The 13227-nt window shown below is 52.4% G+C and overlaps 1 protein-coding gene across 6 annotated transcripts in view; it reads right to left on the bottom strand.

Moving 5' to 3' along the window:
* Nucleotides 1-7127: 7127 nt before the first annotated feature.
* ZBTB40 (zinc finger and BTB domain containing 40) overlaps nucleotides 7128-13227 on the bottom strand; it is an 82607-nt gene continuing 76507 nt past the window's right edge. For all 6 annotated transcript variants that reach the window (XM_017534484.2, XM_037740638.1, XM_017534485.2 and 3 more), the window contains one exon: nucleotides 7128-12051. In XM_017534484.2, the coding sequence (XP_017389973.1) occupies nucleotides 11857-12051 (195 nt within the window). In that variant the 3' untranslated portion in view covers nucleotides 7128-11856. The remainder of the gene's footprint in view (nucleotides 12052-13227) is intronic.

Below are 13227 nucleotides of genomic sequence, written 5' to 3'. Positions count from 1 at the left end.
GCACTGGTGCCACCATCTTGGCCTGAACAGGACATGTTTCTCCTCCCAGCTGAGGACAGAGACTTCTTTCAACATCTCTTCCTTATTCTTTGAGATGGGGCCATGGGGTATTGCTGGGTCTTATGCACACAGCACAAAGGCATATCAGGGCCTTCACTGAGCACGTGTCCCAGGGCAGCCCCGTGCCAGGCCCTTCGTGTGCCAGATCTTGCTCAGCGCTCCCACTCCATGGGAATGCCATCCTTACAGATGAGGAGACCGAAGCTCAGAGGTAAGTTGCACACAGTGGAAGTGGCAGTCCGAGCCAGAACCCTGGTTTCTCTACTTCCCACGCCACCCAAGGAATCAGAAATGCTGGAGGCGGGCTCTTGGAGGTTATCGAATCCACTTGCAGGAGTGGGGCTGAAAAGACTCGACCAAAGTCACACAGCTCATGAGTGACAATGAACTGAGTCTTCCCATGACTTGCATTGTAAGTGTGCTGGCGCTAACAAACCGTCTTAGTTCCAAGATGAAATGAACATCGTATTTAAGCATATGGTATGCTTTAAAAAAATGTGTACTTGAGGCAAGTGTTTTCTATAATAGTTGTGAGAAAGCTGCAAATACTCAGGTGAGGCTGCCCCCAGGAGTGGCAGGCCTGGCCCTCTGCCCATTCTCTGGGAGCAGTGACTGCGCCCAGACAGCACGCTCCAGACAATGCTCTCTTCTCAAAGTTGGGGGGCCAGGCAAGTGTGCGTTGGGGAGTGGGAGGGCTTCCTGGCTGCCTCCGGGGCGCTAATTTCGCTTTAGCTCTGGTCTGGAGCTGCTAAGAAACAGGAGCAAAAATAGAATATTTTGTGTTTATGTCAATGTGACCCTTCCAGCAAAAGCTGGTGACGTTAGGCAAGTTTCTCCATCTTTTTGAGCCTCTGTTGACTCTGTGAAATGGGATCAGAGTAGTGTCATTGTGGATTCAGTATCAGGCTGAGTCCTGATGGAGGTAGAGTCCCTGGCACCCAGCCTGGGGCTGACAGGTGGTTAACATAACAGCATCAACGCTGACGAGGATGAAGATGCAGGAGGGACAGCGGTGACGTGGCTGTCTGAGCACACAGGCGGGGAGCGAGGGGCAGCCTTCATGAGTAAAACAGCACTCCGAACTCTGCAGCCAATGCCCACCACTGGCGCGCCTCTCCCTCCCGACACTGGGCCTCAGTGGAAATGCCATAGGCTTTGCAATCTCACAGACCTGGACTTGGGTCTGGGCTCAGCCAGTTCCTGTGTGATCCTCAACCCCCGAGCCTTCATCTAGTTCTATACCATCAATAACGGCAGCCATGAAGCTACCTGTGACTATTTAAATTACAATTATGGCTCCTCAGTTGCACTAGCCACATGTCAATGCTCAACAGTCACACATGACCAGTGGCTCCCACACTGGACAGTGCAGAATAGACCACTGTCACCATCACGGAGAGTCCTACTGGCCAGTGCTGAGCTGGTGACTGTGGGTGTAGCGCCTGTGCTGGGAATGAGGTACACGCACTCTGGCCCAGGGCAGAGGTCAGCAAACAGTGGCTCTCCCCCAGCCCTGCTGCTAGGACTTGGGCTGTGCCCGGGTCTCCTCAGAGGCACTTCTTGCCAAGTGGACATAATGCTGGGTCCAGCTGTTCTCACTGCAGTTCTGCCACTGACTCACCACGTGACGGAACAAAGAACTATCCTGAAACCTCAGTTTCCTCATTTGCAAAATAATCACCCGTGGCCCTCCAACCTCAGAACACTGCGGCCAGAATCAAGCACGCACAGGACTGAAAGTGCCGGGAAATGCAGGGAAGTGGGAGAGGCAGCACAGCGAGGTGGAGAAAAGCCTACATTTGGCGTCGAAAACCTGGACTCCACTTCCGCTCCTCACTAGCAGAGGAAACTTGCGCCTAAGGCTGAGGTCTTGGACTGTCTGAATCCCTTTACTGTAAAAGGAGATAACAATAAAGATACCTACTCTAAACTTTCATGTGACTGTAAGGATCAAAAGAAATAATGTATATGAAAGTATCTAAAAATAGCAGACTGTGATTCCAGAAGAAGGCATTATGGGACTACCATTATCCATGCAAAAGGGAGGGTGGTCCCGGTGGGTCACGCATTTGCCGCTGCCTCTCTTTCCGCGCTCCACCTGCCCCGCAGCCCTGCGCCTACCAGGTGAGGCCTCTGCTTCTCCAAGTCAACTGATGGCTGCTTGGGACAGAAATGGGAACGCCATGTGGGTAATACAACCCACTCTGCCCACTCTGCAGCCATAAAAAAGAATGGGATCATGTCGTTTGCAGGGACATGGATGGAGCTGGAGGCCATTATCCTTAGCAAACTACAAGAACAGAAAACCAAATAAATACCACGTTCTCACTTGTTCGCAGGAGCTAAATGAGGAGGGTGCATGCACACCTTGGGGGAACAACACACACTGGGGCCTTTCTAAGGGTGAAGGGCGGGAAGAGGGAGAGGATCAGGAAGAGTAACTCATAGGTACTAGGCTTCAGACCTGGGCAATGAAATAATCTGTACAGCCAACTCCTGTGACAGGAGTTTACCTATATAAGAAATCTATGCTTGTATCCCTGAACTTAAAAAACAAAAAAGCCCATTCTGCTGATACCAGAACAAGACTCCAATTCCATTGGGGCCACACGTCCCAAGCCACTGGGGAGTGTGAGATCCAGGAAACCCCCTGCATTGATGATGTGCCCCTGGGCTGGAGGGGCTTGTTTCAGGCAGGCTCCACAGCGCGGGCAGTGGGAGGAGTGCGGGCCTGGGGCGTCCACAGAGCCTGGCCCTACTCCCGATTCTGTTGCTCACCTGCTTATACAAGATGTGTCTCCTGAGCGCCAGGACCCCTAGCTGTCCTGCATCTCAAGGAAGAGCCCCAAGTGAGCTGTCAAGTGTCGACCGAGGACTGGGGAAGCTGAAGAGCATGGAGGTCCAAAAGAGTGACAGGACCCAGGCCACTGATCCCACGCAAGGCAAAGGACAGGACCCTTTGCTCCTGGACACATACTGGCTGATACAAGCAGAGTTTTAGGCCTGCCTGGCTGTCTCAGGCAGATGGACAGTGGGGACGGGAAAGGAGAGAGAGCAGGTGGGGAGTCCTCGGAGCTAGGCCGGCAGTGCAGGTGTGACAGCACTGCTTAAAGCATGGGAAGCGGGATAGGCCACATCTTCTGGCTGATTGGGTATTAAATGGGAAATGCTTACAAATAGCAAGGGATTTAAGAGCAGATTCTGGAGTCAGACAGCTGGGTTTGGATCCCAGCTGTGCTGCCCTCTAGCTACGTAGCAACTTTTCCTCTCTGGTGATGGTTTCCTCGTCTGTAATACAGGGGTAATAACAGCACCTATATCATGGAGTTGGTGCTAGAATTCTAAGAAATAAGAATTACTGGGCCAGGCATGGTGGCTCATGCCTGTAATCCCAGCGCTCTGGGAGGCTGAGGCCAGTGGATCCCCTTAAGTCAGGAGTTCAAGGCAGGCCTGGCCACCACGGTGAAACGCTGTTTCTACTAAAAATGCAAAAATTAGCTGGGTGTGGTGGTGCACATCTGTAATCCCAGCTACTCAGGAGGCTGAGGCAGGAGAATGGCTTGAACCGGGGAAGTGGAGGTTGCAGTGAGCCAAGATTGTGTCACTACACTCAAGCCTGAGCAACAGAGTGAGACTCTTGTCTCAAAAAAAAAAAAAAAAGAATTACAAAGAGCTCTTCATCCAGTAACTAATGGGTGGTAAGCATGTAATAACACCAATCATTGATTAGGAGAATATTTCTTTTTTTTTTTTTTTGAGATGGCATCTCACTCTGTCTTGCCCAGGCTGGGGTACAATGGCGCAGCCTTGGCTCACTGCAGCCTCTACCTCCTAGGTTCAAGAAATTCTCCTGTCTCAGCCTCTCTAATAGCTGGGATACAGGCGTGCGCCACCACGTCCCACTAATTTTACATTTTTAGCAGAGACAGGGTTTCGCCATGTTGGCCAGGCTGGTTTCAAACTCCTGACCTCAGATGATCCACCCGCCTCAGCCTCCCAAAGTACTGGGATTACAGGTGTGAGCCACCATGCCTGGCCAATTTCTAAAAAGTATTAATCCTTCCCTTCCTTCCCCTACCCATAAAACATACCAACCACCAACCAAAAACCCGACAGAATCTGTAGGCGCCAGGACCTTTAGGTCTTGAGTCTGGACTGGCATGCGTGTTTTCAGTACCTGTTTCTCACAGACAATCCCTACCTGGCTGATGAGGTTGTAAGTTCTGTAGGATTGGGAGTCAGGCAGCATTTTAGCCTGCAAACAGGACCTCCGTGGACTCCCAGAACTTCAGGTCTAACACACCTGTGCAGTCAGACACCTGATGTGCCAGGCTAACTGCTGGGTACACAAGTGTGCCTGTATGCGCGGGAGAGAGACAAGGATAATGCACAGTCCTTGCCCTTGAAGGGGTCACAGTTTGGTGAGGGAGGATCTTAAGTCAGCCTGTGACAATCTAATAATCCCATGCTCCCAAACCCACATGCGCTCTCACTTGACATCTCTCTCACCCCCACACACTCGGACGTGCACGCACAGCTCTCGTCTCCTCGGCTCCAGCCCTTTCCCTCTTTCTGGAAATGCTGGCTTGGTGTGGACCCCGCGTGGAGCACAGAGGTTTCAACCTTAAACAAAATGAAAGGCTGTTTGGTCCTGTGCCAGCCCCACGGGCCCCCTTCCCCACCCCCTGGCCATTTTTATCAGACCCTCCTGATGGCAGGGCTGTGAAATCTCCCCTGGAGGGGACTGTGGGTCCCTGGACTGACCTTGTCCTGATGTGTTTGATCAGCTGTTTCTGGCCTGCGCTGGGGGAGCCAGAGCTAGAAGAATCGGCAGGAGTGGTGTTTGATCAGAGCAGCTGGGAGTGGTGGGGCCGGCTGGCTGCTCGCAGCCTTCTGCTAATCTCTTCTCAGAGGACAAAGAGAAGAGGATGCTCTGAGACCAGCCCATGGGTAACGGGGCAGAGCCTCACTGACAGGAGTAAGGTGTGGAAGTGGGGTTCTCCCTGAGCTGAGAAATGAGGGCAAGCAAGCGGGGTACGGCTTGGTTCTGGCAGAGCCTCTGTGTGCCCCACACAGCACCCCTGACTCTGAGAGAAACCAAGGCAGTCAATAGGATGTGGTCCCTGTCCTCAAGCTTGTGAGAATCTCAAATGAGATGAGGCTGTGTAAGGATTAAGGCACAAACTACACAACTGCACACCTAGGGTTTCAATTGTGTAGTAGATGGATCTGGGAAATCGCAGAATGCAGATTTAGGGAGCGACAGGGAAAGCTGGGGAAGTTCTTTCTCCACGGTGGAGCTCAGGATTCTAGCAGCACACGCAACCCCAAGTGCTGCCTCTCTCTGCCTCACAAGGTTGCAGACATGAGGTGGATGGAGAGTAGACAGAATAATAGCGTGTTCCACGACTGGCTAGAAACAGCTCATACAGAACATGTGGCGCAGAGCTGCAGAATAGGAAGCAGCTTCTCTACCCCTCAAAAGAGCAAGCCCAAGGTCAGCGTCCCCGTCTCCAGCAGTCGGCAGCATCTGCCAAGCACCTGCTGGGTGCTGCCCGGTCTGAGTATGCCAAGGAGACAGAAGTGTCTCGGTGGGCATGGGACCTAGACCTGCCCTGGTGAAAGGCCAAAAGACGGCACAGATGCACGAAAAGCCGAGAACATGAACGTGGTTTTTACACCCACGTCCTTATGACCTCTTCACCTCTGAACGAAGAATAAAGACCCTGGTCTGGAACGCGTCTGCATGGTGCCACAAGCCCCTTTTCCTTTTTTTCACTCCAAACACATCCTGAGCATAAGCCCATGGACAGCAGGATAAACAATGAACACTAGAGGCAGAGACGCCGAAAGTCACTGTGGACTGTTTTTCCATTTCCTTTGCTCTCACTGGATGTGTCCCCACCCAACACGCCCAGGTCTCTGCTTTACCCAGATGTGACCCCTCTGCTGTGGTGCCAAAAAGCTGAGCCCCAGTTCCAACCTGGGGAGATCCTGCTTCCGTCTTATCACTGTTCACTCTGGCCTGGGACGGGATCTCTGGGTTTATTTTAGTGCAGCCCCCGAATGCCTCCTCTTACCCTGGCTTTGGAGAGCCCTGCACTGGGCTCCAGGCCCTGTATCGAGGATACATGAGGTACCTCCCTTCCAGCTCTCCTCTGCCTCTCTTCCTCCGGGCCTTCTAAAACATTATAAACACCAACAGCCACTATCTACGAAGCGTCTATACTCGCCAGATATTTTACAAATGTTAACTTTCTCCTCACAGTCACTGTCAGGGAAAACTCCTCCAAGGTCATCTGTCTAATAAGACGTGGAGCTGGGAAGCTCCCAAGCCCATGTCCTTCCCACTGTGCTGCTGAGCTCCTTCCAGCCGGCCACCCTGTCCCAGGGATCACCGAGGGAACCCCTCGGTCACGTCCTACCTCTGCGTAATCTCACGTGACCTGCAGCAGCATTTCACCTCTGCATACCTTCAACTTCATGTCTGGGGCTCAAGTGTATGTCACAATGACCCACTGCAGCCGGCTGGGGCACTCTCGGGACTACTGCCCAAAATACGATGCAGGCAGCTCCAGCCCTGCTCTTAGCACTTAGCAGGGGAGCGTTCCTTCCTACAGATGCTTGTGGGCTCTGAACAAGGGTGTGTCTGTGCTTCCCCAGGACTGTCCCAGGAGGAGTGAGCACAGAACTCCCCTCCCCACCGCCCACTCCTGGCTCTCCGCAGCATCAGGGCTGCGGGATCTGATGCACCTCCCCTGCTCTTCAACAGTGGATGCTTCCTGCAGAAATCATGTACATCCCATCCGGGTCTCCTACTCTTGTTTCCTTGTTGGCTGCCAGCAATGTGACATTTTCAGCTGTTCACCGAGAAAGGTTTAGTTTATTTTACAGCTATCTGCTCAGCACTTTTTACTCTGGGGGCAGTTGAGATTCAAGAGATAAATGAAAAGTGGTGGGTGTTATAAGGATCCCCTGAGGATTCAGAGAGGAAGAAGAGAGACTACACAAAGACACAGGAACGAACATTCTCTTTAGTGCTGGAGAAGGCAGGGAATAGCTGACTCGTATGCCAAAAACTTTTATTAATAAAAGCTAAAATTTTCTACAGTAAATACATTAAATCCAGACTTTTAATTCATACTACAATTCTGTAGGGCAAGCACAATCATTTCCCCCATTTTATAATAAAGTTAAGAGCCAGGAGGAGGGTGCTCAGAGAGGGGAAGCATCTCACAGTGTCGTACAGTTAGACAGCGGGATAGTGCGACGTACCAGGCTGGACACTAAAGCCTGTGCTCTGAAACCCTGCCCCACACTCGCTCCCTGGGAAGGAGGGTTTAGGAAATGACGCTTCACGTGAAGGGAGAGCTTTCTTCCCCCAGGCCATGTTAACACAGCCTGAAGGTACACAAACGGCCCCTAGGACACCAGACCTATTGAGCCTGTCCCCGTCTGACACTGGCCCAGAAGGAAAGAGAAAGCAGGTCTGTAACATCACAGTCCATTTGAGATGCATGTGGCCTAATTTTTTTCAAAGTACATATTTTATTTATATAGATTAGTGCAAGTTGAACATGAATATGGTTTGTAATCCAATTTATACAGCATCACGTAGGGGCTGGCTGTGCTGGCCATGGGTGGGAAGCAGGGCTGACTGGCCTTGGTAAAGGAAATGACAAACCTTCCCCCAATTTGGAAGCAATCTTAATTAGCCAGGGAGTGATTTTTTTCCTTCAACAGTGTAGTCCCCAAAGTACAGACAGCTTCTTTCTCCCTTATAGGCCGAGTCGTAGGAGTAGCAAGTTTCTAAATATTGGCTGTGCTTCTGAGCTTTTGGCCTAAATCCCACCAGCCCCAAAGTTTCCGTGACAACAAGACAAGGATCAGCTTGCCTCTGACACCCCCTTCAGCCCCAAATGGTTCTCTTACTCCCATGTTCTTCCTACCTCCTGAGGATCACTGGGATATAAGCAGGACAGGGCTGGGTGTGAACTCGCCCTCAGGGAGGACTCATTACAGCATCCCTGCGTTTTCTCCATCACCGTCCAACTGTCTAGGCCCAATTTAATACCATGCTGCTTGCCTCTCCAGAACTGCCTGCCCACTTGTGTATGGTTAGCAATTCCCTCCCTCCCTCGGTCATGTACGGCGTCCAGGCACGTGAGGTTTGAAGGCACACCTGCCACCCCATTAGCCTGTCTGCAGCTGGTGGTGACCACGTTCCCAGCCCCTGGGTGAGACAGGAACTCTCAGGGCCCTCTCTCACCATTCTCTTTCCTTTCTGGGAGTCCCATCTGATTGATCCTGCAAATAAAGAGCAGGGACCTGTCTCCTCATTCACTGTCTGTCTGACTGGATTTCATTTCATTCCCCAGCCCTGATTATCAGAGCTCTAGCCTGAGGGATGAAGCTGATGTGCTTCCCGTGGTCGGTGGGAAGTCAGAAAGCTTCCTCAGCGGCAACCCAGATCGTCAGGGAAACCTGGTATGCACACCGCAGAGTCTGCTACTCACGGGGCTCAGTTTCCCAAACACAAAGCTCCTGAGACAGAAGAGACACACTACATAAAGTAAATGAGTAAAGACCCCTGTCCCTGCCCCTCTGGTTCCAGGATCTGCTCATGCGTGTGGACAGTAGGGGTCTCGCCTTCCTGCAGGAATCCCTACTCTTGAATCACCTATTTGCTGTCTCACTTACCTGTGATGGGCAAGTCCTGTTCCATACGGACCCCAGTATTCCACAGAATCACACTCTGGCCTGGAATCTGACTGCCTTTCCCTCCTCACCAGCCGGGCCATCAGCTCTGGGAGCAGAGGTCTGGGGACCCACCAAACAAATACCATGTGTTCCAAGAAGCCCACAGACTCCCTCACACCATCCCGAAAGCCCCAGAGTTCAGCCCAGAGGCCACAAGAACAGCACCCCATGGGGGATGAGGCAAATATAACACCGGGACCCCATGGAAGCAAGTGATGTGGGCTCAGGAGCCCACACACACACTGTCCTCTGTGGCAGCAATCCAGGTCTCTGGGGTAGAAGCAGGAGAAAAGGGTAAAATGGCCAAGCAGAGTTGGAAAGTTGTCCTACAATCAGATCGATGCCTGGGCTTCTCTGGAGAACAAGACTACATTATCAGTCAGCCAGTGCAGAGCCCACCAAGAGCAGACAATAAACTTGGGAAGGGCCTGTCCCTCTTTCTTGACGAGAACCAGCACTGGGTTTGTGCCTTCTGCCAAGTGTGCCATGGACCAGAGGGCGTCCGACGGGCCCTGGCAGCCAGTCCAACTTCTCTGTTCACTCTCCGCACAGTAAGCTGCAAATCTGGTGATTCCGAGGAGAACAAATGTCTTGTCACAATCTGGGTCCCCAGCAGAAACCTGGCCAGGCGCAGTGGCTCATGTCTGTAATCCCAGCATCCTGGGAGGCCCAGGCGGGAGAACTGCTTGAGCTCAGGAGTTTGAAACCAACCTGGGCAACATGGCTCTACCAAAAAAAAAAAAAAGATACAAAAATTGGCCAGTGGTGGTGGTCACGCCTGTGGTCCCAGCTACTTAGGAAGCTGTGGCAGGAGGATCGCTTGAGCCCACAGAGGTGGCACTGAGCCAAGATCATGCCACTGTATTCCGGCCTGGGAGACAGAGCAAGACCCAGTCTCCCCAACAAAAATAACCCTGAGAAAGGGTTTCTTAGTGCTGGAAAGGACCTGACACTTGAATTCAAAACTTACAGCCCTCTTTATTCTGAAGAGTATTTTTTTTTTTTTAAATCACTTTTCCCTATAAGCCCTCAGCAATTATTTCTTGTTTTGCTGTGGAAGAAATTTTAGTGACATTCACCGCAGCTCCTAAGCCCCATCCCATAGCTTGTGAGAGGTTACATTCTCATCCACTGGGCTTGGCACCAATGCCCTGTAAGCATGTGCCACTCTACTACCATCTTTCAGTGGGTTTTCTCTGGTGCCAAGGAGAGATCCAGTGCCATTTCGCCACTTGCAGAGCAAGAGCTCTCCCGATCTGACAGTTCCCAGGACTGAAAAGCCTTAAGCCAGGGACAGCCTTGGTAGAAGCAGTGAGCCCTTCACGTGGCGATGAAGTCTTAAAGGTTTGAGCACCATCTTCTGGTCAGTTTTTGGCTTCTGAGGCCAACTTGCCTTTAGAAACTTCATTTATTTCAGAACGGCAGAGCCCTAATTGACAAGATCAAGTGATCTGCATATCAAAATGTGGACAGGACCAGAGACAGGTGTAGTTGGCTGGGCTGAGCTGTCCCAGGCTGGCCGGAGCTGGCGCTCGCAGAGGGAACCATCGGGCCTGCCTGCACAAAGCCAGCAGATGCCAGCCAGTGAGCGTGCTGGTCAGTAAGGCTCTGCCTTCTGCACTTCAAGCAGTGTGAGACCTGACCACGTGGGAGCAACACAAGCTCCCATGGTGACCAAACACTGAGCCCTGCCTCTACACATGGCAGTGCGAGATGTGCCTGGAAGGAAGTGGTGGCCCCATCTCTGCCAGTGTGGGATCCAAATGGGCACTCCCCTCCACAGGGGGTCAAGCCACACAAGGTGGCAGAGAGCCCTGACTGGTGTGTAAACACCGCACCGGCGAACTCCAACCTTTTGGCATGGAAGGAAAAGAAGATAAATGCTAGTCATTCTCTCCAAACGGCAGGAACCTGCATCTATCTAATTGCACTTCATAATGGATTCCACAAACCATTAATTATCAGATTATATTTAGGAACTGAAGATAAAAAAGATTTGTGAAATTCAGACTGCAAAGGATCACTGACCTGCAGTAAGTGTGGCGGCCTGGGGGAGGTCAGGCGGCAGGCCACTCCCATGGCCGGGAGCAGGCGGGAGCAGAGCCATGGGCGGTCGTGGCTGCCCCTCCACACGCAGACAGGACTGCCTGCCTGGTGCTGGTCACAGTCTGCATCACGTGACCCAGAGGGAGCGAGGCTGCCAGGTCAGGCAGAGGTTTCAGCCTTTGGTTAGAGGAAGGGGATCAGGATGACAAGGAAGAGCTGTGGGAACCAGCCTTCAGGAAAGGAATACCAAGAAGAATGTCCTGGAGAGGCAGAGGCTGTCTAGCGGCCGGATGCCTCACATTAAATTAAAAGTTTCCAGCAGAAACTCCACAGCTTTGTCTTGGGAAGGACTGACAACGGACAAGGGGTTACCAGGCATGGAAATGAGGGCTACCTGTCCTACAGCCATCAGGAGGGTGCAGGGCATGGCCACTGGTGCCGGGGGACCCCAGCAGAGGGTAGGATGACAAGACTGAGGAAGGGATCAAGTGTGCTCAAGGCTGAGGTCCCTGAACAGCCCGTTAGTGCCCCTCTCACTTTAAATGGCCAGAGACACTGGCAAAATGTGCAACCCCCTGTGTGGGCCGAGTCCCATATCTAACCGCCATTCTGCCCCGACAGGTGCCGGCACATCGCATCTCCTGGGGTACCCTGGTCACCAGCTCCCATCCCACTGGGCTTTCAGATTCTGCTTCAGAAAGAAGCCACATGTCACTCGGGGATGGACAGTGTCACAGAGGCTGCAGCAGCAGGCCTGTGGGGAAGGAGGCCTGTCTGCTACAGAGGATGGTGCTGTTGGTGTTGAGGGCTCAAGAGGCTGTCGATTCTATGGAAACAATGAAGCTTCTGTCTGTATTCCAGGTGAGACCTGTTGGCTGGTGCTAAGACGCTCACCACTCACGACCACCAGGGATGGAGGGCAAAAAAGGGCAAACCGTGGGGCCGCCTCTCTGCTGCCGACGCAGAAAGGCTCTGTGGATGACCAGCCATTCACTTGGCCTCACCACAGATCAGCGTCACGGTGCCATCCAGCAAATCCTCCACAGTCACCGCCACGAGCTCAGAGCTGGCCTGAGATGCCTGGGAATCTGGCAATGTCACAAACACCTGCGAGCCGGCAAGCTGGGTCTCCTCCAAAGTGATCACCTGCTCTGTTGAGGCCACCGGCTCTGGGGCTTGGATCACCTGAAAGGGAAAGACCATGAGGCTGCTCTGGGCAGTGCTCGCAGTGAGCTCCCTGATTTACATGGTTTTCATCTCGTGCTGTAATGATGATGTTTATGTTTTCACCTGAGGAGAGCAATTACGTGTGCCTAATGGGAAGAGGCAAGTCTAACCCACCGGCGATGCAGAAGAGAAGGCCGCAAACAATTTAAATAACTGTGCACTAAATTGCTATAATTTCCCTCAGTACGCCGTCTCGGGGTGCCCGGACCCTATGATTACACACCAGTGAACACCGGCTCTGTTTCTCACACTGGGTTTTCCTGTCTTGGGATGACACTGCAGAGGCGAGTGCTATGTGAGCGGAATGCTACTGAAGTCAGCTGGTCTCACGCCTGAAACATGGAAGCGGGACTGATGCACCACAGGCCAGGGCAGCATCTCTGGACCTCTCTCAGGCTGACAGCCTTCCCAGGAGGCCACGCAGTGACGGAGCTTAGGAGGAAGAAGAGTGGATGAACTGTGACTCCACTCGTTCATTCAGCTCACTAGCCTGGCAGGCCCAGTGCCCCCTTCTGTCCTCCTCAGGCTACATATGTCCCTTCCGAATCCATGTCATCTGTTGGAGATGGCCTTTCCAGCTCAGGAGAGCTAGGCTGTGGTTAGGCATACCCAGTTCCTACCTAAGTCTCCAAGTTGGTGTTTCTGACTCGTAGACCCCAGAAGAGCTAGATGCCCTTGGTATTTTTAAAGCAGAGGCCACAGCCACCTTGCTCTTGAGAATGAGCCGAGAGCAGGCACAAGTGAGGAAGCCAAGCTCAGCTACTTCTCTGGGCAACAGGGGAGAAGAGACCGACTGTGGTGTTCAATCAGCAATGGTCTAGGATAGTAGGTTTCAGACTGTTTCTCTTGCCAGGAGCGGTGGCTCACACCTGTAATCCCAGCACTTTGGGAGGCCAAGGCGGGCGGATCACCTGATGTCGGAAGTTCAAGACCAGCCTGACCAGCATGGAGAAACCCTGTCTCTACTAAAAATACAAAGTTAGCTGGGTGTGGTGGCATATGCCTATAATCCCAGCTACTAGGGAGGTTGAGGCAGGAGAATTGCCTGAACCCGGGAGCCGGAGGTTGCAGTGAGCCAAGATTGTGCCATTGCACTCCAGACTGGGCAACAAGAGCAAAACTCAGTCTCGAAAA

Source organism: Cebus imitator, unplaced genomic scaffold (genome assembly GCF_001604975.1).
Source record: "Cebus imitator isolate Cc_AM_T3 unplaced genomic scaffold, Cebus_imitator-1.0 Scaffold87, whole genome shotgun sequence".
Classification (NCBI taxonomy): Eukaryota; Metazoa; Chordata; class Mammalia; order Primates; family Cebidae; genus Cebus; species Cebus imitator.
Note: the sequence above shows the minus strand (reverse complement) of the source record. Positions and strands in the feature narration are given on the sequence as shown.